Source organism: Anastrepha ludens, chromosome 4 (genome assembly GCF_028408465.1).
Source record: "Anastrepha ludens isolate Willacy chromosome 4, idAnaLude1.1, whole genome shotgun sequence".
NCBI classification, from domain to species: domain Eukaryota; kingdom Metazoa; phylum Arthropoda; class Insecta; order Diptera; family Tephritidae; genus Anastrepha; species Anastrepha ludens.
The window spans coordinates 111,840,281-111,865,544 of NC_071500.1; the positions used below are offsets into that span (position 1 = coordinate 111,840,281).

Sequence of the window (25,264 nt, forward strand, 5' to 3'; positions counted from 1 at the left end):
CGACTCCGAGAGGTAGATGGTTTTAATGAAAAGTTTATTTAATGGCAGAGAAGCGCTCAGATGTTTGCCATTACCAGCCGGCGATGACCGCTGTGAGAAAAAACCATTTCTATCATTTGGTGTTTCATTTGATGTTATGTGAGGTTCCCCCTCAATTCCTGCACCCTAATTTTGATCTACTTCGAGCAACGACTTGCTCTAAAACCTATAAAACGCCATTATATTGATAACTGCAAAACCAAACTATTATACTCGGTAAACGCTTAAAATGCCCAAAAAATAACTTCTATTATATATATAAAATGTATAGCCCTTAAGCCAATAAACAAATCATTAACCACATTGCCAGCCATGCCGTGCAAAGGCAAATGTTGACTTCAAGTATACTCCACTCTTATTTTCACTTTGCTCGCCGCTAGCCGCCCAGTTATATCCTTTGTTTGTTCACCATATCCTAAACGATTGGTTTTCTGCGTTTTGCTCTTTTTTGGTTAGAATTCTAGAAAAACAGCTGCCAGTGTCCTTTTCGTTTCTTCGAAACCAACTCAGCGAGCGCCATGGCTCACTGTGTCAAGCAGTCAAGCAGAGCGACTCGCCTTACACGGCAACACCGGTTGCTATAAAAATTAGATTTCAATTTGATTTCCATTATGCCGTTGTGGTTGTTGTAGGGAATAGTGGACCGGTAAGCAAGGGCGTGTGTGTATACTCAACGTAAATACGACTTTATTGCTTTCATTTATGACTTGTTTCTTCCTTGGCTTTATATTCCGCTATTTTGTTGTTATTTTTGTGTTTTGTTTGAGTGAGGGATCCTTTGAATGTGGCTGTGCACCAGGACACAGGAACTAACAGCTTCCTGTTGATGTTTCTGCAGTTAGTTGCCCTAAGCAGTCAACTATTGGACACAACTCAAGTGCGGGTATTTGATGCTTACATGCATTTACAAGTGTATTAGTAAAAGCAATAAATCTCGCTACAAAACTGAGCACACGAGTACATACACCACTCGACAAAACAATAGCACATCAACACTTTCTCCAGGGAAATTTTGTATATAGAGAAAATGCAAGACATCGTCAGGGGAAAAAATTATAAAAAATCAACGGAATTTTTTGACAGCTTTAAACTTATATTTAATTAAACTAAAATTTAATTCCGAGACTAGGCTCAGGCTATCGGAGGGTTTACAGGTAGTGAATCGTGAAATGGCCAACTAGCGGACACCGTCAACTTTTTAGTCAGCTGCGAATACCCAAATAAGCAGCCCCCAACCACGAGCGGCATAAGTAAACTAATTTGTCGGGCGAGTAGACGCGAACATGTAAATGGAAACGGATTTTGTTTTGGAATATACATAGTTGTAATAGAATAAGTATACAAAAATGATTTTGATGATGGCTTAGAACGAAAAAGAAACTAAAAAACTTGAATAAGCCATAAAACTGCATACCAGCATTTTTCTAGAAATTCCAATTAAAAATTGTTTAATTGTGAATTTTTTGGAATTTTTATAAATTTGTCTTATTCTGCATAAAATTTGAAATTTGGATTTATATAGTTTTTGTTAGGCAATGTACTATACATTTATAAGAAATAATGAATATTTAAAAACGAAAAACGGAAAACAGTCAAAACTGGTCAAAATGTTGATGAGCTATCACTTGTCACGGGGTGTAGTTAGTCACAAAAGCAAATGCTAAGTATTCAGTATGTAATAGCAGCAACCAACTAAGTAATTTGTACGCGTCAGTGTCGCAAAACAGCAAAGTGTCAATGCCGGTGTCGGCATGGAACCGGGTGACCATGGCCTTGCCACACCAGGCGTGACACTCATGCATACTCGTACAAACCAGTGTGTTCGACTTTGATGTTGAGATTTGTCTAAAGAAATTCCTACATCTGTTCAATGCAAACGCAACGATTTTACCGTCATTAGGGTTGCTACTAATTAAACATCTAATGGTAGCGGAGAAGTTGTAGTTTCCCTTTTTGATTACACAAATTCCCTCTCCTCACTTTGCAGTCAATAAAATTTTTGCAATCACTGTACTCCAAGCAACCGGTCGATTGTCCCTTTCTCTGTTGTAATTTTTGCACAAAATGTGCAAATTTCATGAGAAAACCTTACAACAGCCTTTTGATCCTGCTGTGTTATTCGAGCAAAGCGAAATGTCCTTTCACCACAAACATCTAATGCAGGCCATGATCAGATACATCTGGGCAGATTTCTTTCTTCCTTTGAACGCGTGTGCTAATGGCAATATTCAATTGCGAAAACTAACAACGATATTGTGAAAATTTGCAAAAGCAACAGAAACAAAAAAAAAAAAGAAATAAATTAATGGTGCACCTGAATAGTGTGCAACATTTAGTTGTAGCCTATGAATGCATCATTCATTGAAATGAAAAATGTAAATAAAGTAATAAAGGATTTTGTAAAACGTTTGTTAAAAAATGTCGTTTTCGTTTTAAGGGACGAGTTGATAACTCCACTCATTCACTTATTTTTTTTTTTTTTGTAAACAGAACTTCTTTTGAAGCTAACAATTTCTTAGAAAAACGGCCACATCGTTAACGTTAAATGGCACAGCTTGAGTTTTTGCAAAAATAAAAAAAAAATCCTATACATTGTAGACTAGTTTTCTTTGTAGAAAATTCTTCGGTTTTGACAACATCAGTCAAACACTAAATTTATCACTGCTCAGCATTGATTTGTAGTACTGGTAGAGCAACCTCAAAACGCCTCCTCATTACTGAGTTTTAACCATTTTCGCTGTTGGTATTTTAGCGCGAAAGAGAAACTACCTTCAATTCATGGCTTTTTATACGACAAAAATTCTTCCATCTGCTCTCAAACATCGATAAAGGAGAAAGGAGAAGGAAACCAAAAATAGTTTCTACGGACTTTCGAAACATTCATACCGGCAAGGACGTTGCCACGAAGAGAAAGTCATGTATGGAGTTTTCAACGTCATGAGCTAAAAAAAATTACTAATCTACAGATCTGTAGAACTAAGTTCTATCATAAGAAGCTCTAATCTAATTGTTAACACAAACCAATTCTAACCCGTTGTTATTTATTATAAACACCACCTCCATCAAAAAGTTACCGGAATATATTCAGAAAATTCAAAATATATATACAAGTTTATTACTCAAAAGTAATATTATCGCTTTCAAAGTACTCCCCATCAACTGCAGCGCACTTCCGCCAGCGTTTGATCCAGCTCTCGAACATTTCTGGAACTCTATTTTCTGTATAACCATCAGAACCGTTTTCGATGTTTTCATTACTTCCTTTCGGCTGTTAAAACGCGTTCCCCGTATTGGTTTTTTGACTCGATCAAACAGAAAAAAATAGCAGGGAGCCATTTCAGGTGAATCCGATGGCTGTTGGATGATATTCGTTTCGTTCTTGGTCAAAAATTCTTGATCAACTTTTCTTTCACTTTATTATTTTTTAATCAGTCGATGGCCTATGACTACCCACCATATCTTCTGAAGCGTTCATGCCACTCGTAAAAAGGTTCCTAACAGATCTAAGGTTTCGGTTTAAAAAATCGAAAGAAAGTGCAAAGGTAGATTTACTCAAGCCGGCGTAACTTTTACAGATGTCAAGATGATCAGTTTTTTGTTGACACGGCTAGGCATTAAATTGTCCCAGACACTTCTCTCACACATTTGTCTACTTGCGGTTTATCTGGAGTATTGCTATGCCCAGAGCCTTAGTACTTATTCACATTAAGTTGTTGTTTTTAAATTTTGTTGCACTTATTTTTAACCAAATTACGATTTCATGAAATTCCAATTAAATACAGAACCACACAGGGGAAAATCCCTTTCGCGATCTCCTTGGTATTCTTTCACTTTTGCGATTTCGTTCAAAGAGTTTTAAATAAAGAACAGCCCATTTACGTTTCACTTCATTTTTATTCCATCATTGTACATATGTATGCTTGCATGTTTGTATATATAATACGTATTTAATTTTTGTATGTCTTTCGTTTATTTGTTTGTTACATAATTTTAATAATTGCTGCTGGTTACGTTTGTTCTTAAATTCCAAACAAGAAACCAATAAATAATTTCTAACAAATACACATTTAGATAATTGTGTACAATATATTGTAGTATTTAATACTTTAATTAACACATACACTCATGTATTACAAGTACAAGTTTGACGGTATGTACATGAATACAATCTGTGTTTAAGAGTTTATATAATTTTAAAGTTTTTTCCTGCATTTGCATAACTTTTTTTTCAAGCAAAGAGAAAAATATCCGCAATTTGCTTTGGGGAAAAATTTCATGCTGGAAAGTAAAAAGAGAAATATGTGTTAAATCGCCCTAAAGTATGCTTTATTAAAAATTTAGAGCTGCGCCGAAGTCAGCTAAAGCTCAAATAAATCTCTTAGTACTGGAGCTCATATGAGGAGCGACATAATAATAATAAAAATTTAACACTAATTATTGTTTTATCTTTTAATTTTGTTTCTTTTTTTCTGCTGATATTATTTATCAATTATGATCACTATTGATTGTGAAGTTTCTAGATTTTTACAAAAAAAAATTTTATCATATTTTTCCCTCATAATTATTATGCTCCCCAAAGTTGCGTCAGCATATCACAAATATTTTTCTCTTAGCCATAGAGTGTTTATTTTTAATTTATTTAATTAATTTTTTTTTAGTTTTGAATCTTATTTTTTATTTTAAATGATATATTTTCTAATAGACAGTAATACTGTGTATGTATTTGTATGTAGTGTATGTATATGGGAAAATATATTTATATTTGTGTATGTGTTATACATATTTTATATATAGACATGAAATAATTTAATTTCTTTTTCAAATCTTTGTATGTATGCGTATAGCAGATATTTTAATCGCTTTGACCACGCCTTTTACAATTTTAAGACAGAAACCAAAAATATAGATAAAAAAAGCTAAAAATAAAAGCAAAAAAAAAAACAAAAACAAATACAAATATAAAAAAAACGTAAAAAAAATAAAAGTAAAAAAAATGTGCCTACATTCTGTCAAAGATGTGCTGGAAATTTATTATTTAAAAGTCCGTTTAAAGGGATCGTCAAATTTCCCAAACAAAAAATCAAATGATAAATAAGGAATCTGGGGCGTTTGGTAGAGCAAATTCGTTGAAGAGATCAGATTTTTGAAAAAAGTCTCTTGGATCGTGCCCCATGATAACAGACCACCTGTCAAGACCAAACTTTTTTAACACATTTTTTTCAGGCTAAGAGTGAAATAAATGCCATCTAATCAGAATTCACACCTACAAATATGGTGGACCCAGACGTGGGTGAATTAAAATTGGTCCTTTTCATGGACACCATTCTGGGCCCTCCCGAAGTAATGCACAAAGCAGTTCCGGGAGGGGAGTCTCCCCAGGAGAGGAGGAGGGACTGTTTTAGTGGCCACACCACACGGCGCAGTAGACGACGGTCGCTGTAAGTGCGAAGGCATTTTGAACCCTACCTCACCCACCAATCAAAAAAACAAAAACACCTGATGTGGTTTGGTCAATAACTATGGTGAAAAACAAAATTGTGAGGAGAGAGAACTTCGGCTGCCACGTCGCGGGAGTGATTCGCCAGCCGAATTCTGCACGAACATTTCACATACATTCATACACTCGTCCAATCAGTCGTTGTTGAGATGGCAACGAAGTGACATTGTGTTGATTGTTTTCGTAAATCATTAACACATTCTTAAATTTTTCGTAAACAAACCGATTTGTAGCTCCTGCTACGTCAGCCCAACGACCGATTCTGTCAAATTCACGGAGAGCCGGCTAACGGTCTGATATTGGTAACACCATAAAAATCTTCTCACTATAGTTTCGACTGCCTTTTCACTCCAAAATCCAAATTGCCACTTCGAAGCACTTCCGTTTTCAGTCGTTAGAGAACATAAGAGAGAGTTCGTTTCCGGTAAAAGATTTTGAACAGTTTTTTGAGGGATGAATTTAAGTCTTTGGCATTTTCTTCCATATAACGAATGCGCGAAATTGTCTCAAACATTTCTTCCGTCTACTTCCTTTTTATCTGTTGAAGAAGCAATAGCTTTTAAATTCCGGAAGATCCGCTTGAAATGGTGTTGGTGGATAAATTTGATTCTTTAGCATAAGTCAATTAATTTAGAAGGTGCCTTCTTTGGTAGTTATACGTTAAATAATTTAAGTGAATAATAAATATTATGTAGTTTATTGAAGAAACCCCGACACTTTTTTTTCAGAATATATTTATTTTTATATTATATCTATTTTTATATTTTATTTATTTTTATATTATATTTATTTGTATTTTATTTGTATTTTTATATCATATTTATTTTTACATTAAATTTAGGCTTTTATTTTTTATAATTATTCTTTTTTTTAAATATAATTTATACTATAATAAAAACAACAAATGACCATATGTAACTTAAAAATTAAAAAAAAAATCAAATTTTCACGAAATTTCCAACCGAGAAATTGTAAAAACCGTAGTCACTTACCACTCCTCTCTTTTCTCTCTTACTAATATCAAATTAAGGTACTTGTGCTTTTTGTGCTTGGAACTGATGATTTACAAGTATTTAAGTATTTATTGTATGTATGTATGTACATATGTAGATATCGGCGAATTTTTGACAAAACCACTTTTTCGACTTGAATAATTTTTAGCCTTTAGATGTTTGATAGAAAAAGTTAATATTGTGTATCAAGTTTAAATGAAAAAATGTTTTGTACATAACGCCACACCTATTTTAGATTTATAAAATATTTTAAATTTATTTTAAGTATTTATACATTTAGAAACTTTACTTAGGTAAAAAATAATAATTCTTTAAAGGCCTGTAAATATGTAAAGGCTCAACAGGTGGAAAGCGCTAAGCCGAATCAAGTGGCTTTGTCAAAAGACAACTACTACATTGACCAGCGTAATGGAAAATATTATACAAACAATTTTTATTTATATTTTAAACAAAAAAAAGAAAGCAAAACATTTAAATTTATTTCAGTATTAGCTTGATATTTTTGTCTTTTTAATTTCTAACCCTCTTTCCCTCTACTTTCCCTTATCTTGTCTTTGTGTCTAAATAATTAACCAGTTAAACTTATAAATAGCAAGAAACCTCAATAAAGTAGTGCACTAATCAATCATTACACTTTGATTATTATGCATATATACTATGTATGTATGTATGCATGTATGTATATGTGTGTATAATACATAAAATTCTAATTGGCTGGTCACTAGAATTTTAGGATTATCCGTGGACTTTGAATGGCTTTTTAAATGATTAGGTCACAAAATCGTTCACTTTACGTAGACCACAAATTCATATCAGTTGAAACAGGAGTTACGTAAATAAATGCAAATTTCGCACAAATCATGTCGAGACCTGTATATTCATACATATGTATGTACGTATGTATGCGTGTGATTCCCTTCTCGTTAACTCGTGTGGAAATGAAACATAGAAGCAATCACAACAAAAACTGAACAAGTTTGAACTTGCATGGAAAGATTACTCATGCCACTCTCAACAATAGACTGAGCACGTGAGCGCTCCTAATGAAGTGACTCAAGAAAAAGTCACATACTGATACATACATACATATATGTACGTGTATGTATAAACATTCTTAAAAATTTATCAATTTAGTGTCCCACAGGCAGTCGCTATAAGTACAATAAATCAGTATGTATGTATGTATGTAAGTTGATTTGATAAAAGTACAGCTATAAAAAAATATTTTACAAGTCTTTGGTCTAAAAAAAATCAATACATCGAAAATATACCTAAGTATTTGTGCTCAACCGTAAATGCATAAAAGTAAATTCTGTATAGAGTTCAAAGGTCATACTATATGGTAACGGAAATGTAAGGTCCTCCCCCCCATTCCAGCAACTTAAGTCTGCCCCTCATCGTCCATTTCATCCCCATCGATATCGACCTCCTCCTCTACAATCGGTTTCTTATCCTCCAGTTTCCTGCCAATGAAGCGTTGCATTACTGTCTTCTTAATAACACCTGCTCCAACAGTGCCGCCCAAACTAATGGTAAAGCCACCGCCTGTGGCACCCCAGTGTGATTTGCCCGCCTCTGTAGACGTCATCAACATCGAATAGGATGAGCACACCTCACCCTCCTTGCTGTGATGTATGCCGTATAGAAAGTAGATCAACATACCGATAGCCACCCAAATGAAGAAACGAAGCCAGGTGAGTGCACTCAAATGCACCATCAGCACAATGTTGCAGAAGATGCTTAGCGTCGGCACGAATGGCACGAGCGGCACTTTGAAATTAAGTCCACGCGTATTCTGATGATGCACTGCAATCACTGCCACACAAGCGCCTGCTATGAAAATCATAAAACCATATAGGAGTAGCGCCCACCATGTGCCCGTATAGAGTTCAGTCCACGAGACTTCGAGTTGAAAGCAAATGGCAAAGCTAAGCACCGAGAAGAGCAGCACCGAAGCAGATACTGCCGCGCCGGGTTCAAAACGGCCCAGTAGTGGTTCGAGCCAACGAAATTGCGGTTTCAGACGTCCAGCGAGTGCGCCTTCGATCAAGTCGCTGGTGGGTGAGGCGGTGTCGATGCTCGATTGGGAAGTATTGTCGTCGCCATCCTCGTCGGAAGTATCAGGCGCATAGATGGCATTCTCTTGACTGGCCAGCGGTCGGTAGCGCAGTATAATAACACTTGCGGATACGATTGTGTAGGCAAGTAGTGTGCCAATCGACATGAATTCGACCAGTTTCTCCAAATCAAAGAGCAGAGCGAGTGTCGCGCTTAGTAAGCCAGAAATTACTAGATTCAGCACCGGCACTTGCGTTGTGGTGTTGATCCGGCCAAAGCAACTGAAGAGTAAACCGTCTGAGGCCATGGCGTACATGCAGCGCGGCAAAGCAAACAACGAGCCCAAGAGTGTCGTGGTCATGCCGCAGAGTGCACCAATCGATATTATGTATTTAGCCCAAGGTAGATCCATCTGTCCGAAAGCTTCTGGTAAGGATGCGGCCGGATTGATTTCCCGTATCGGTATCATTAGCGTAAGTGCAGCCGAGACTAATATGTAACCCACTGTAACTGCGCTGAGCGAGAGGAGCGTAGCTATCGGTATGGAGATAGTAGGGTTCTTTGCCTCCTCCGAGGATGTGGCAATGGAATCGAAGCCAACAAATGCGTAGAAACAAGTTGCTGCACCGGCAATAACACCACCAAATCCGTAAGGCAAGAAACCACCTTCCGCTTCTGACCAATTCTTTGCGTCGGCATACCAGAAGCCCACAGAGATTACTAAAATCATAACGGCAATGTTCACCAAAGTCAGCAAGCCATTGAAAACAGCTGTGGCCTTCACTCCAATGCCCAACGCGGCGGCATACACCAGACACACCAAAAATGCCAACACATCAGGATAACGCGCGAACAGCTGCTCATGGAGCTCACCAGTTATGGAAAGTGTCGTATTGCCTATCCAACCGCCAAGCATCGAATCCACGTAACCGCTCCAGGCACGTGCCACCGAAGCTGCGCCCAACATATGCTCCAAGAGTATATTCCAGCCGATGACAAATGCCCAAAATTCGCCAATCGAAATGTAGGTGTAGACATAGGCGGAGCCTGCTTTAGGGACGCGTGTACCGAATTCCGCATAACAGAGAGCGGCCAACATTGAAACAAAACTGGCCAAGATGAAAGAGAGTATTATGCCAGGGCCTGCCATGTCCTTGGCCACCGTGCCGGTGAGGACGTAAATGCCAGCGCCAACCATGTGGCCAATGCCTGAAAGATGATTCGGAAAGGAGTTCACAAGAAATTTGATTTATGATTAATATTAAATAATTGAAATTGGTAATTATGTACATATGTATGAGCATATAGTCATTCACGACGTATTTGATACAACAATTTTTTTTGTAAAGTGTTCTATATTTCATAATATTTTGAAGAGAGAATTCAGCTTAAATGATAGAGCATCTTATTATTTCCAATTTTTGAGGTAATTAGTACTTTGTTAGGTATCCTTTATTCTCAATTACAGCTTGAAGTCTAAGTGGCATGGAGTCAACTATTTTTTTTCTGTATTCTGGGCTAATTTGGTTCCACTCTTCAAGTATTGTCATTTTAAGATCAGATTTGTTATGGATGACATCTTTTCTTATATTTGTCTTCAAAACCGACCACAAATTTTCGATTATGTACGTCATCTTCAATTTTTACCTCCGGGTTACTCCCTTCCCGAAACTACTTTCTGCATTTCTTCGAGAGGGTCACGCACGGCATCCATAAAGGACCAATTCTATTAACCCACGTCCGGGTCCACCATATTTGTAGCCAGCTTTCATGCTATAGGCTCGTCTTCTTGTGTCTCTATGTGCCAATTTCCGCAGGGAAATATTTGTTCGTGGGAGAAGGACGGCCGCGGAAGAGAGAGGGAATTTTGTCTCACGCACTGGCGACACGCTTTGCGCTTCTTATTGGTATTCCCAATCTTAAATCTCTCCGCTTTACATTTTAGCGGGTTGCAGAATATATCCGAACCAGAAGATGCTAAAGTAGTAAACGCCAAAATGTTGCCGAAAACAATTTTGCCCATGTGACCGCGAATAAAACATTAAAAGAGAATTTACAGGGTCTCTCTTCCAGGTGTCTTCGTGTGTAAATCGGCACTATTCACTTCCCCGAAGTTCATTTGAACCCATTTGCCTCTTTATGGAATAACCCTCTCCGTCCATTAGTCACTCGGTTCAGTATCCCATAGGCTTTGCGACCTGCCATTTAAAATTGCTTCCCTCAGTACTATTCGAATAGTTTCTGGATGGTGAGTCTTACCTAAATCCTTTTTGTCTATTTCAGTTAACTTTGGAGCGCTTGTTGCTGGAGTTTTCTGCACTTGACGGACTAACCACTGACACTCTTTCGTGGTGAAAGTTTTATTTGAAGCCTGTTGACGAACTTAAATGGAAAATTTCTGCTATTTTACGTGAAATAAACCAAAATTAATTAAATATCTGCATACTCTGTTTTCCATTTTCGCAAAATATTGTAAAATATAGAACACTTTGCAAAAAAAAAATGTATCTGTATCAAATAAGGTGTTAGTGACTGTATGTATGTGCTTATTTATGTTTAAAAAAAATTAATATTGGCGGTGCGACATCCAAAATTAGTCGGAAAAAAGTGGATAGGGGCACCAATCATTGATTACGAGTGGTCGACGTTTTCCGTTTCTTCACATATGGAACCGTCGCACCGTCAACTACATAGATAATTACCGATAATATTAACAATACTGTTCATGAATTTCCGGTAAGCAACCTGCGGCATTTATTTTAACTCACCCAACAAAGTGATGTCGACAGTGTTGAGGCAACGCTTCAGTGGCGTCTCCATGACGTCCAAGGGCACCGGCTTCGTGCGATTCATCTTCGAGCACAGGCCAGACATAACGTGGCCGAGTATAATGCGACGCGTACTGGGCATATTGACGTGAAAGGCACCAGGAAGGTATTAGGAAGCCCGAATACTACAATTTAATTTTTTTCACGGAAATTTACAGAACTTTACAAACCAATTTTGTGATTACGAAAAATCCCAATTAATTGAGTGCTTCTGCACCAGAAACGCGACGCCTACGGTTATGCAAAAGTGCGACGTCACTACTCAGCATATGTCACGGAAATGTTACATATTTTTAGGCTGTTGTGGACTTTCTGCTGGTTTTCAAAAATAATATACAACTTTCACTTGGAAAAACGTGTTCACAATTTATATTTAATACTCGTTTTATATTCCACGCAATTAATAAACTATTTCAAGTTCTTATTGCAATGCCGCAGTTGCTGTTGCAATTTTCTCAACTGACAATTGACTCACAGACGTCAATGCCGTTGTGGGAAAATTTGTATCGAAGGAAAATGCGATTAAATATTTTAGTTACGGCGCATGTGCGCGAAATCCATTATCAGGTGCAACTGTAGTATTTTGAAAGCGGTTGGGGGAGGAAGGGGCGGTGTTTATGTAAACTGAAACTTTGTTTACTTTCGCGTATGTTGGCAAGACGCCGAGAACTGTTGATTGTTGCTGTAATGTCGGCCACTTGTTGAGGAGGCACAGCTGGACCGAGCGCACAGTTAGCTACCTTGGCAACGCCACCACCATCACTCACACCAATACTTACCCACACGTTCTTTGAGAAGAGCGGAAATGAAACTTCCTTGTAATGGCTTTTGTGATTGCTATTTTTGTAGACGTTGTTGGTGCATGAACTTGAACTTCCTAAATGCATTTACACGACGCATTTTACTCACCGCTTGCTGGCAAGTTGGTAACCGCAAACTTAGTTCAGCCAGATCCAGAAGTAGTTTTCCCGTATGCAGGTGGTTGTAGCCGCCCTTGCTTTAATCTGATTATGCGGTGTGATATATAAATGCATATTTTTCCTGCAACAGTAGAACTAACGCACACACACAGGAGAGCTAAGTAAATTGCAACCATAATTTAGTTGCGGCGCCTGATGAAAATATAAAAATTATTAGTTTTATATATTCAACTTTGCCTTTTCGTTATTTACAGCATTAGCCGCAGGATGGACCTGAAGCGCGGTTATATTGAAATAATTGAATACGATTTTTCCAATAAACAACAAATTTTACTAATATCAGTTAGGTACTAAACGGATAATAAGCGATGTCTCAACTAAAATTTTCGCCTTATACATAAATTAGTATATGCGTACTTTTCACTAAATTAAGCTGCGTATTATTTTTGCATAACTTTCCTTCGACACGTTTCGAGCGCTTGTAGCTTCAACTATTATTTGCATTGCCTTACAAAAGTGAATTATAATTTAAATGGCTTTTTAAATGCGCCTAATTCTCTCTAAATAAGAACTGCTGACACCAATCCTACTTAATTTCCCGGCGTCTCTTGCGCTCCTTCTGCCTTTGCTGTTTGCTCTTGTCGTTTCTTTAAGATACTCGTTATGAAAAATTCACCCGCCTTGTATGAACTACGCACCAGCGGACCACTAGCGGTATACAGGAAACCCAATTCATTGCCACGCGTCTCCCAATGCTTGAACTTCTCAGGTGTCACATATTCAATGACTTTTAAATGTCTATTTGTCGGTTGCATATATTGACCCAAGGTTAAGCACTCCACTCCTGCTTCGCGTAAGTCTTGCATGGTTTGTTCAATCTCAGTATCTGTTTCACCCAAGCCAAGCATGATGGAACTCTTTGTAACGAGTTTGGGATTAAACTGCTTTGCTTCGCGCAATACGGCCAACGTCTGACGATAGTGCGCGCGTCGATCACGCACAAATGGCGTCAACTTTTCAACAGTTTCAATATTGTGCGCATATACGTCAAGACCGCTGTTGGCTATTGTTTCCACACATTTTAAGTCTCCGCGAAAATCAGGCACCAAGCACTCAACGAAAATGTTAGGGTTTCTATAAAACGAAGAATAGGAATATAAGTAGTTATTTAGTTAAAATAAAAAAAAACCTTACCGTTCTTTGATTTCACGCACAGTTTCTGCGATGTGTTTTGAGCCGCCATCGGGTAGATCTAAAATTAAAAACAACAAAGTCGTAAAAATTCTCGGTTTAGAAATAATTTGTACCATCTCGGTCAACTGAAGTCAGCACAATATAATCTAAGCCCCAGGAGGCAATAGCCTTGGCTGTATTCACCGGCTCAGCGGGATCAAGCGGTGGTGGCTTGCGGGCAGTTTTGACAGAACAGAAGCGGCAACCACGCGTGCAAGTATCGCCCATCAACTGTAAAAAAATTGAGATAAGATGAGAATGTAAACAATAAGAACGAGTACAGCTAGTGAATAAAGTAAAAGGTTATCAGCAAAGTTCACAAAAGCAAACACAACATGAATATACCAAGTAATACAACTAAACCATTTACTTTCTTAATTGTTGTTTCTGTTACTTTTCCTTACCATAATAGTGGCTGTTTGTGTGCCATGTTCACCACCACCCCAACACTCGCCAATATTGGGGCAACGTGCTTCCTCACACACTGTAGCCAATTTCAATTCACGTAGTTGTGTTTTTATTTTAGCAAAATTCTTTCCCATTGGTATAGTGGTTTTCAGCCAAGGGGGCAGTCGCAATCGCTCATTTTCGCCCTTTTCCCGACGCAGTTTGCCCTCGTAGGCTGTCCACTCCTCCCGCGTAAACTCTGGATTTTGCACGAAATCCTGGAAATGTGGTCCTTTTACCAGGCGTTCACGTATTTCTTCGAGTTTTTCGTTAGCTGCTGGAGCTGTTGCGTTAGTTGACGCCTTTCGCAGTGCACCACAAGCGCTGCTATGCTGTGTGATTGGAAAATGGAATCAGCTAATAAATTTGTTTCTTTCACAACACTCACCACACGCACCGGCGATTTAGGAACGCACTGTCGCAGCATATTGCTATGAATTTTCGCTTTATAAATCTGAACTGTGTCCTATATTTTCCAAAAACATACGTCAGAATTAAATAATCAGCAGCTGGGGCAGCTGATTTTGAAGACTTAAAATTTGTAGTAGCGCAAATGTTAGAAGTCAGAGTAATAAATGGCTTCGAAACTGTGACCGTTGGATAATGATGTACTACTTACCGTCAGATGGCACAATACTTTAACTAATAAAGCAATTGTATATTCCCAATAATATGTATGATTGGCGAATACCTTCGAAAATATAAGCTTTGATTTGAAAATGGACAATTTTAATACTTAATTTGATACATTCATATAGTATTTGGCGTATTTTTTACCTTTTTTAACGAGTTATATTCCAAAGATGTTTTATTGAACACTCAACTCTATTGCCACTCTTGGGCACTCTGTGTTTAAAGTCAGCTGATCTCAGCTGTGGGAAATTAATAAAGTCAGCTGATAGATGCACTACAGCATGCACAGCATGCATTGGATTTCTTATTCTATAACTTATTCGCATTTAATATGATGCTTGTTTTTTTTATTTTCAACAGTTACAGAAACAAAGATCTGCTACATTGGGTATATATAAGAGTACATATAAGAAATATAAAAATAAAAGAAATCAATTAAGGAAGTGGTAAATTCGGTTCACACCGGACTGGTCCTTCTTTTAATATTACATTTGGAATAAAAAAAAAAAATAGACAATAAGAGCTATAGCTTGTAACATTAGACGAACGGACGGAAATTTAGTCCTATCATATAAAAAATGGGTGTGGTTTTTTGCTATATCAATAATATTCAAGTCGGATTTAAATAAGGCAGGGAGCAACAAGTCTACAAGATTAATCACTATTGAGTGCATGTACCCCGCAATTTTTTCTTAATTTTAGTTGCGGCGTTTGTTTTTTATTTTGTTTTGGGTTCATTGTTGTACTAAACGTGGGTAAATTTGTAATCAACCTACCTTGGACATAATTTCATTAATATATATTAATTTTTCTTTGAATTGTCGTGCGCTCGTACACTGTTTTTATTTATATAAAGTTATAATGCCCATGTCTAAAAGTGGGCGCGGGTGTAATACATTTTTCAAATCATTTACGTAATTTGTTCACATCATCGATTAACCCAAAAAATTGCGCTTATCAATTTACTGTTCTTATCTCTCAAGAAAAATGCGAATAAACACCTTTGAATTTCATATCTTATCTTCATTAAAAGTGATTATAATTAACTATGCATCTACTCCGAATTGCGATGAATTACAAAAATAATGGTATAGAATATTGGTTATTTCAAGTGATAACAGGACGAAAATACATAAAATCTCAAAAAGTTAGACCAAGAAAAATTAAAGTTGGGGCTTCAGATAAGAATAGCAAAGGATATATATCTTATATATCTTAACTTGTACCACTTCATTGAGGTACATAAACAAATCCACTAATATAATTAAATATATAATATGTGTAGGCATACAGTACGTATAAATATCTACAAGCCTCCGTGGCGCGTCTGGCTCCAGGTCAGAAGGTTGCGTTCTCGAATCACGTCAGGTTCAAATAATTTTTTGTTTTACCTTTTTTAATTTCTAAAGCATACTTTTTCAACATTTTCACAGAATCTTCGCTGAATAAATAACAGCGGTTTTACTAATTATTCAATGATATCAGGAATTTTGTTACTATGCTAAGTATGTACATATAATATTTGTGTATGTAAGTATGTTGTTAGTTCAATCTACTTTTTTCTATTACATTGACATAAGAATATGATCCTGTTCCTAAAAAATAAAAATTAAATATAATTCCTTTTAATATTCTGTCGGCTGTGTACCTTGGTTCGCTTAAAATAAAATCTCTTTTACCTGATTCACATGCAACCCTGCGCATTAGATACGTGAATGACACACACCACACACTCTCTACTCTCTTTGAAATGTCAGATGAGTTTAAGAATTGGAAGAGTGAAAAGTTTTTTGTGAACAACGATAAGCAACATTCGTTTACCTCACGGTAGGTTTTTTGTGTTAATATTTCATAAATAATCAACAAAAATATGCAAAAAATTTACATTGATATGCAAACAAACTTTTTGTTTACATGAGTATGAATAAACGCAGGAAAAGTGCATGTCGAAATTTGAGTGAAAAAGTCAAGAAAATTTGGATGTTCGAAGGCAAAATGCCAATACACCACCCGTCGCAAAGGCGGAGCGCCGAATGAGCGCCCGTGAACGTGTTTTGTTTGTTGTTACTGTGAAAAGTGAATTCTGTACAAAGAATAGCCAAACTATTAACATTTTACTGGCCAAGTATACACCAAATTTTATACAAAACTTTTGCCTAATCGGCACTGAATGCCTTCAAATTGAGAAAACTAATAAGTTCTGTGCGCCTTTATAGTTAAGTGCCGTTCGTACAAAAATTCTATTCGGAGGAGAGCAGAATTGGCCTTACTGTTCGTCAGGGTGTGACCGCAAATTGACTTCCGTTTTAAGTGCTCACTGGTGTGTAAAATGCACCTGCAGTCAATGCGCTAAAACCTACGTTCTTCAAAAGTGGCACCCACCTGTTCATGCGTTCTGCTGTTCTAAAATAAAGTGCAATACTTTGTCAAAAAATAAAAAAAACGGTTCATTATGTGCAATCACGGTGGAAAGTAGTAAATGTTTGCTACGTTTTGTTTCCACATCCATTCATTTTTTTTACCCTCATTCATCGCAACATATGTAATTGTCAATTTGGTAATTAGCTGAAGGCGACGGCAAATTTGTTGGACTTTCTCGCTCTGATTGAAATTGGCTAAAATGAGAAAATGTGTTTGGGAGAGCCAAAGTGACTCAATTTGGTGATGGAATTTTAGTGAACTAATAGACTCTCAGGTAACTACTCGTTACTTTCGGAATTAAGCGGTTTTGAAGACCATTCGGGGAATATTAAGTATGTATAATGCTGCACGCATTGTTTTTAAAAAATTGATTGTTAGAATTGTGTAATCAAGGTGGATTTAATAAAGTGACAGCGCTTGCTGATTTTGACATGATGCTTGCACCAAACGCAACAACAAATACATGTAGGGTTTTACTTATATGTGTTTGCTGTCACCTGTAATAAATTCGCCTTGTGTGTAATTTAGCGAAAGGTTAGTGTTGCCAGATAGCTCAAAACAGAACGAAGTTCGAATGCAGGTCAACGTGTAGGTAGAATTTTCCAGAAGGATGCTTGCAAATTTGTATAATTTTTTCCTAGAAAAATCAAAAATATAACTCTCATTAGTCCAACTCTGGCTTCGCTATAGAAGTTATTTAAAATCCACACGTTTGAAAAAAGTCATATTTATTTTTTCGTAAGAAAAAAAATAAAATTAGTTCGGCATAAAAATAGGATTAATTTCCATAATTCAGGATTATTTTTAACTGTTAGCATAAAATGTCTTCAAAGCTTTATAAAACGAAAAAGCTCTTAATATTTCGTAGAATACCCTCGGTTTTTCTATGAAATTCTGATCGGCTTAAATGGGATTCCTTTCCATGTCTCTTTTGTTACCTTCAGAAGAATTCTCTTGAATTGGTTGGTTTATGTTCGGCAACACGTTTTTTGATGTCGGTTCTGAGCAGGCCGACGCATAACATGAACTCCGTGGACCTTCAACCACTCTTTTGCGGCCTTGCGGCTTGTTGGGTATCATTATCCTACTGATATACCCATTTCTATCCCACTGAATATATATATAAATATAATTGGCGCGTGCACCCGTTTTGGGTGTTTGGCCGGGCTTCTCTTCCTATTTGTGGAGTGCGTCTTTATGTTGTTCCACAAATGGAAGCACCTACAATTTTAAGCCGACTCCGAGCGGCAGATATTTTTTATGAGGAGATTTTTCTTGGCACAAATACTCTCGAAGGTTTGCCATGCCTGCCGAGCAGCGACCGCTATTAGAAATAACTTCTTCTTCATTTTGGTGTTTCACCGAAATTCGAACCTACGTTCTCCTTGGATTCCGAATGGTAGTCACGCACCAACCCATTCGGTTATGGCAGCCGAAGGTTCCATCTAATATTTTGACAGATGATCTTTGATCCATGATGTCTGTCAATCAAATAAATTGGACTACTCCGCTATATGAAAAGCTACCCTACCGCACACCATACTTCAGCGCTGCCATATTTGCCCATTTTTCTGGAGAATCGGAGATCATATTGCATGTTGGGTAGGTGCCGAACATACTTTCTGGAGCTTGTAATACTAAACAAGTCGATTTTTCTTTCATTATACTCTGCTTACGTTTGCTCATGCGGCATTACACTATACCCGACCGGAACGTTCCCACGACAGTCGGTTCTACCTTACCGGAACGACCCGGTTACTCCTAATACGATTTCGATAATCGACCGTGAGGAATTACCAAGATCCTACGCATACATATGAATATCTTAAAGCAGTCAGATAAACGCACCGTAAACATAATTAGGAAAGCTTTTGAATAATGTTGGATAAAATTCAAGAATTTGGAATATATCAGAGATTAATTCAACAAAAATATATTGGATTGTATTAGGCAAAATAGGCACCTTGAGTAAAATCTTGATTGATAAACCGGTAACCCTAGCACCACACATATACGTAACAATATATCGTAAAGTAATCAAGGAAAATAAAGAATAGCCTGAGGCAGCAAAACAGAGATGGCTAGAGGTCTTTGTAGTTAATCAATACTATGTACTCAACGACTGAGTTGTTTCATGAAACCGATTACTTTGCCTAACATGCCTCGCTACATCACTACTACTCTTTTAATTACTGACATTCAGTGCCTTATTGTTGGCACTCTCTTGGCCAAAACATTTGAAGTGGTTACGGCCACTAGTGTATTGCTAATGTATCCAAATTGGATTCAGTGCTTTTGCTAATAGAGACGATTATACATCACAAAATCGGAGTGCACGGATAGTCTTCGCATATTTACCGCAAACTACTATTAACTAAAAAAAACAAGAGTTTGACACTCAAAACTAAAGAAAAAATAGCAAAATTTCGCGGAATTAAGAAGTAATAGAGACAAAAATAGCTTTTAGAATCGATTCATTAGCTTGATCAGTGGAATAAAATTAAAATAATAAAACTGTAAACCGTGATGCAAAAATCTGAATACCAAAAACCAAAAACAAAAAGTGAAAAAAAGTGGCTACAATCTTTGCAGCTCACAGACCGATGAAGTTTCGAAATTTTATGTTGTTGCTATTTGTTAGAGATTTGTGTAACACAAATAGACCGAGGCAGTGAATTGTCGCCCTTCGTCGTTGAACATTTATGCATGTGGACGGGCAAAGTGGACGTACAAGTATCTGACACAGCTGACACTAAAGTTGCGGTAGCTGTAATTGTTTTTTTTTTACACATTTGCGTCTTGTTTTTAGTTTTTCAATGCCATTGACGCACTCGTGCTTGCAGGGACGTTCCAAAAAGCCCAATAAAAATAATATTGTGCACAAGTGTAAAAGGTACTTGAACAAAATCGAAAACACCGAAATCTTCGTACGATATGTTGAAGTGCCCAGTGCGGGAAAAGAAAACCTTGAAATTTTTTCAATATAAATTCGGCTTTCTATTTTCATTGAACGCCAATAGTTTTTGAGAAGTGTTTTGTGTGAAAAATTGCTAAAATTGGAAACTAAACATTAGTGTATCCATCTATGTATGTATGTATGTAGTACACATGTGTGTATTTATGTTTGTAGTAAATTGGGCACACACGAAACTCAAGCGATAAACGAGAACACACGCGCCTGCCTTGTAATTGTGTTGTTTGTTTTATTTTTGTTTGTATATTTTAATTAATTTTTCTATATTTTCTATACAGTTGCTGATTTGTGGCTAATCAACCAACCGATCAACTAACCAGAGAACTTACCGAACCGGATAGCACCAAAGAACAGTCCAACATCACTCAACTGCACTGCACGACATCCAATGTTCGCAAAGCTCTCCTGCAGTACTCCAATCAATTCCTCAAAAGTCGCCGTATGAGTTTTTTAAAAATGTTTCAAAAATGTTGCTGAAGAAAAAACGGGTATCAGCTGTCGTTAAACGTGCCGTTTTTGAAATGTAAATCAAATAAAATTCATACACGGCGAACTCGTCTGGCAAAAAATATCTCTGAGCCTGACGCGCGAAAAGCTAACGAACTTTGTGATATCACCGACAACAACAGCGACAGTAGGAACAAAAAATTTGCTTGTAGCAGAGCAAAACAAAATAAATACTATATAAAACACGGAGAGCTACCACCCACGAGCACACACGCAAACTAACGCACTTACAAATCCATAAGCGAGCGAATAGTCACAAAGGCATCGTTATACATCACCCAGCGACATCAAGATTCACGTCCACCCACCTTTCACATTGGCACACACACATATTTGCATCCTAAAGGCAGCACCTATATTTTGTTGTTGTAACTCCTAGTGATAAGAACGAACGCACAAAGTAGAATATACAGAGCAAAGGAGGAACGAAGCAAGGTAGCCAACGTTGCAGAAAGAGTCAGTAGAGAGCGAGTAGTAAAATAAATCAAGGAAAACACAGGGAAGCGTATCGCACCTAGTTAATTAATTTATTTATTATAACATTTTAAGTAAGCGTGAAAATTTGTTCAGCACTGTGCTACACGTAGTATTTACCAAGATACCTGCCCGTTTTCTCTCAGCTTGCCAAAAATATTAAAAAACAAAAAGGCAAATTTCCTGCGTGTTTCTGTGTGTTTGCCTATGAATATTTAACCAACGATATGACATCATATGCTACCGCAAATGATTCTAACACCACAGTAGCAACAACAGCAACAATGGAAAACGCAAATGTGGCGAACGCTAGCACAACAATAGCGAGCCAACCGTCAACTGCTTCAGTCGCGAATACAAGCGCAGGTGCGGAGAATGTCGATGGTACGCGCAACTTTCACACAACTATTGAACGTTCATTATATGAAAGTCCAACAACACCAACAACGTATGACTGTGATGTGCCGCTCAAATTAGGCGAGACAACGCTGCAGCAACAACAGCCACAGCAAGATCAGCTAGCGTTAGATACACCAACGAGCAATTGTTGCACTGACTATGATTGTGATTCGTTTTCGGACGGGCACGAGAAGACCGATACAACACCGGAAAATCTGAAGAAGATTGATGATGTCATTGAACAGCGGCAGTATCAGCAACAGTTAAAAAACCGCTCATCCTCGCATTATCTTAGCAATTCGCAAGCAATGGCATCCAGCGCTACCGATTGCGATAGAGACATTGTTGGTGCTGGCAGTGCTGGTTATGGAGTTGGGCTCGCCGTGGCAGTTGATGACTCAAATGCAAAAATTTGCTTTGGCAAACCGCTTTGCAGTGAAAAAGGTGAGTAAAAAAAATTATTGACAGGCAAAAAGAAACACTGAAGAATAAACTTTGTCGATCAGCGATTGCAAGCAAGTAGAGGTATGGGATTGAAGAGCAGTACATCGATTCAAGTCGAGTGTAGACAATCACGCTGCTTTGAATTTAAAGAAAATTTAAATTAAATAAAAGCTAATATTAGTAGGCGAATCTAGAAATAAAGAGAACCAATTTCAGCATATTCGGACAGCTGAAAGAAGAAGGTATACATATACAATACTTACATAGATGTATAACTGCCTCCGAATTTGTTGCTTCTTAATTACAAGAAAATTTGATATCTATTCACCGAAACCTATTCAACCGGATATGAACGTCAGTGTATGGTGACATTTTGTACATAAATTTCGAACCCAAGCAGTTTCCTAGTCATTGGATTATGAGCGGTGTACGAAACTTTTCTGATCTCCAAGTATACATAACTAAGGATAGCTACAGGATGCATACATAACGCTGTGTATCAAATAAGGTCCTCAGGACCACTTATTTAATAATCTACACTGCAAATATCAACTTCTTGTTTGTTGCTTCCTGAGCTCAAGATGTAATGCCTAGCCATTGAGGTATATTCACTCTTGAATGTTCAATATCTTTCCTCTTAGTAAGAGATTAGGTTAAGAGCTCCAATTGCCTTATGAAACCTGTTTTACTTTGGCAGAACATTGTTTTGGTTATTGTTGTAGGTTGATCAAGATTTACACAGAGCTTGAATTATTAAAAGTTTGCTCACTTGTGACATTCGGCTTATGACACTTCCTTAAAAAAGATTGCATTTAAGAAAGGGGCAAAAATTAAATCCCTTTTAATAAAACGAGTTGTTGTTGTTGTAGCAGCAAAAGCACTTCCCATATATGTTCGGTAGTAAATCCGGATCGTCCCGGTAACGTAGAACCGATTGTCGGCGTAGCTTGTGTTGGGTTTTGCTCAGCATCCTCTGGACACTTCAGCCTCACATTTTAAGGTAGACTTATTCGAGACGTGTCCCGCCAATCCCAGATTTCTTATATTGAAGACTGCAATGTATTCTATCGCGTCCTCGCGGATACTATCCCACTCTTCGCTCTATTTTAGCTCTTTGTTAAATGCTAGCTTGTTCAAAAACGTGACTTCAAAATCATCTCATCATCAGAAAGAAAGTTTTTTAAATTCTCCATTGATGTGTCACTTATGCGAAACCACTCGGTTTTATCATATTTATTTCATATTAACTATATGTATATGAAATGCATCGGGCATCGGATTATCAAAAAGTTCACCTTTCGCCGCATGCATTGCCTCAAAAAAATTTTCTACAATGCCCTTATTTTAGCGGTATGTCGGGATGCTTTCCTTGTTGTTTTGGTACTGGATATACCGATACAAATCCCCGAACGCATTGCTGCTCATAGGCACCCAATTTAGAAAAAGAAATGTTTTACATATAAATTTTACTTTTTCTACACTTTTACTCAAAATATCTAGATTTAGAAACCCAGTGTCTTGCTAAGGGAGGGCATGAGAATGCTGCTTACTGAGCGAACTTTACATTATTGATTCATGGTCTTACACCTGACATTGCGTAAACCTGAAATATGGCGAAAATCTATGCAGGTGTTTCAGCTACTGATCGATCCCAATTCATTTGTGGGTTTTCAAAGTCTACCAAAGTTCGGCAATGCTGAAACAAAAATAAAGCAGGTTTTAGAAGTAGCAATAACTCTGCGTTGAAAATGCTACGTTCCATTTCGTTGGTCCTGGTTAAAAGTAACGATCGCTTTATTGAAAGGCAGATTTATTGATGAAATACTTGATTTGGCTGGCAGCGTGTTTCTATCCCTTTTTTCTTCGAGTATAAATTTCTTTAAAAATAGAAAATTTTTCATATTTGCTTCTATTAATGAGAGCCCTCCGCTTACCTCTATTTTTTCGTCTTGAAACACTATAATTAAGTAAAATTATTATACAAAATCACTGAATAAGTGTTATTACACTCACTACGACCAGCGCGGCAGTCTCACATCATTCACTCGAACAAATTTATTTTGTTAAAATGCTTTTTTATTAGTCGTAATTTTGTTTTTTTATTAGCGTCTTACTCGTACTCGTATGTACATATTTGCTTTTATTTGCTTTAATTTCCATGCATTTTCAACATTTAAAGCTTGCGATCATTGTTAACTGCATTGTTGTTGCGCTTGTTGTGGCTTATGCCTTTGTGGCGGCTGTGCGCTGACTGGTTGCATTGCTTTTTGCTAAAAATGTTAATTGTCATTCAGATTGTGTTCACGCCGAGCTTGACGCTCGCTCCAGGCAGCACATTCGCATACGCATACGCACACACATTTACGTTCAAATTCGCGTATTATCTAATTTGGTTTACTCACTTTTTCCATATCCATACATTGTTATTTTAATAAAAGTATTTTTTTCGTGTTGATGCTATTGTCGTTGGAGTTTTGTGCGTTTTGAAATACACCAAATTGAAACGTTGTTTTGTAAGTGACTGGTTGACTGACTCACCGCTTTGCAAATCGCAACTCTGTATGCACATATGTATGTATGTGTTCTATATCAACATATGTGTGTATATAAAAGTTTTATTGGCTCTATTGCGCGGTTGGGTATAAGTTGACCGATAGACCTGAATTAACTGAAAATGTACTCAGCACCTGGAGTCTTCTAAAAATGTGTGTTTATGCAAAATGTATGAAAAAATACTTACTTTGCGTATGCGTGCAAAAACCTGAGGCAAGAAGTTTCTTACTGCCTATAATTTCTCCATTTACACGTTGTCTGTTTACTTTTTGTAACTTCTGTTTACTTACCTCCACTTTTACATGCATGTGTATGTATGTGTGCATTTCAGCGTATATGGGTTTCAATGCGCAAAGTGCTTAAGCCATGAATCACCTACAGAAAAGTAGAGTTGTACAACACAATAGCGCAGGGCTATGTGGTTTTTTTTTGGCAATATTTGTATTTCAGGTGAGCTAATCTGTATCTGGTTTTATCTACTACAACAACATTTAACGTAATTTTCCGACAGCCATTTCTGGCTGCGGTTTGTCGCACCCTGACTTATGACTAATTCTTTCCTACCTTTGCTTTGATGTTTTTTGTTTTTTTACAAAATTTAAAAGTCATTTATTAATACATATAAAGAACATCTTTAACCAAATTTGGTTGCCACCAACCTGAGCGCTCATCTGCATATGAATTCTATAATTTTAATAATATAATATTTTAGCTTGCAACCCACGATCATTTCACTTCCCTTTTTGAATATTTTACGTGCGTGTCAAGATATGTATGTATGCACATATGTATGTAAGCACATACATATGTACATATAATCTTTC

At 37.1% G+C, this 25,264-nt stretch overlaps 3 protein-coding genes and 1 long non-coding RNA gene across 10 annotated transcripts in view; 1 reads left to right on the forward strand and 3 right to left on the reverse strand.

Annotated features, from left to right (window-relative positions):
- Window positions 1-3,925: 3,925 nt before the first annotated feature.
- LOC128860629 (cationic amino acid transporter 4) lies at window positions 3,926-12,582 on the reverse strand. The gene is made up of 2 exons (XM_054098264.1): window positions 11,376-12,582; window positions 3,926-9,816 (listed from the first exon to the last, which is right to left on the reverse strand). Exons 1-2 carry the CDS (start codon window positions 11,515-11,517, stop codon window positions 7,931-7,933), a joined length of 2,028 nt encoding a protein of 675 aa, XP_053954239.1. The 5' UTR covers window positions 11,518-12,582; the 3' UTR covers window positions 3,926-7,930.
- A 76-nt stretch (window positions 12,583-12,658) lies between these two features.
- LOC128860630 (lipoyl synthase, mitochondrial) lies at window positions 12,659-14,594 on the reverse strand. 2 transcript variants are annotated; one of them, XM_054098266.1, is made up of 5 exons: window positions 14,433-14,594; window positions 13,993-14,367; window positions 13,663-13,819; window positions 13,550-13,607; window positions 12,659-13,489 (listed from the first exon to the last, which is right to left on the reverse strand). In XM_054098266.1, the coding sequence occupies exons 1-5, from the start codon at window positions 14,460-14,462 to the stop codon at window positions 12,946-12,948; spliced, it is 1,164 nt and encodes a 387-aa protein (XP_053954241.1). In that variant the 5' UTR covers window positions 14,463-14,594; the 3' UTR covers window positions 12,659-12,945. The 2 variants fall into 2 exon arrangements, with proteins under 2 accessions (XP_053954241.1, XP_053954240.1); XM_054098265.1 differs by having other exon boundaries at window positions 14,424-14,592.
- Window positions 14,595-16,405: 1,811 nt separating this feature from the next.
- Window positions 16,406-25,264, forward strand: part of LOC128860631 (uncharacterized) — a 28,376-nt gene continuing 19,517 nt past the window's right edge. The window contains exons 1-2 of one of the 5 annotated variants that reach the window (XM_054098269.1): window positions 16,406-16,495; window positions 20,342-21,887. In XM_054098269.1, coding sequence (XP_053954244.1) covers window positions 21,272-21,887 — 616 coding nt within the window. In that variant the 5' untranslated portion in view covers window positions 16,406-16,495; window positions 20,342-21,271. The other 4 variants (XR_008454265.1, XM_054098268.1, XM_054098270.1 and 1 more) reach the window with 4 other exon arrangements.
- Window positions 23,298-24,449, reverse strand: LOC128860632 (uncharacterized). Of its 2 annotated transcripts, XR_008454267.1 has the most exons (4): window positions 23,901-24,449; window positions 23,822-23,844; window positions 23,473-23,764; window positions 23,298-23,408 (listed from the first exon to the last, which is right to left on the reverse strand). It is a non-coding gene; the product is annotated as an uncharacterized LOC128860632 (long non-coding RNA). The 2 variants fall into 2 exon arrangements; XR_008454266.1 differs by having other exon boundaries at window positions 23,298-23,764.

What these genes read in the sequence shown, in the direction of transcription:
- LOC128860630 (XM_054098265.1), bottom strand. Translation starts at nt 14,462, where the DNA reads ATGCTGCGACAGTGCGTTCCTAAATCGCCGGTGCGTGTG. An exon ending in CACAAACAGCCACTATTATG is followed by an intron (nt 13,820 to 13,992) that starts GTAAGGAAAAGT and finishes ATTTTTTTACAG; the next exon opens with TTGATGGGCGATACTTGCAC. An exon ending in GTGCGTGAAATCAAAGAACG is followed by an intron (nt 13,490 to 13,549) that starts GTAAGGTTTTTT and finishes TTCGTTTTATAG; the next exon opens with AAACCCTAACATTTTCGTTG.
- LOC128860629 (XM_054098264.1), bottom strand. Translation starts at nt 11,517, where the DNA reads ATGCCCAGTACGCGTCGCATTATACTCGGCCACGTTATGTCTGGCCTG. An exon ending in TGTCGACATCACTTTGTTGG is followed by an intron (nt 9,817 to 11,375) that starts GTGAGTTAAAAT and finishes ATCATCTTTCAG; the next exon opens with GCATTGGCCACATGGTTGGC.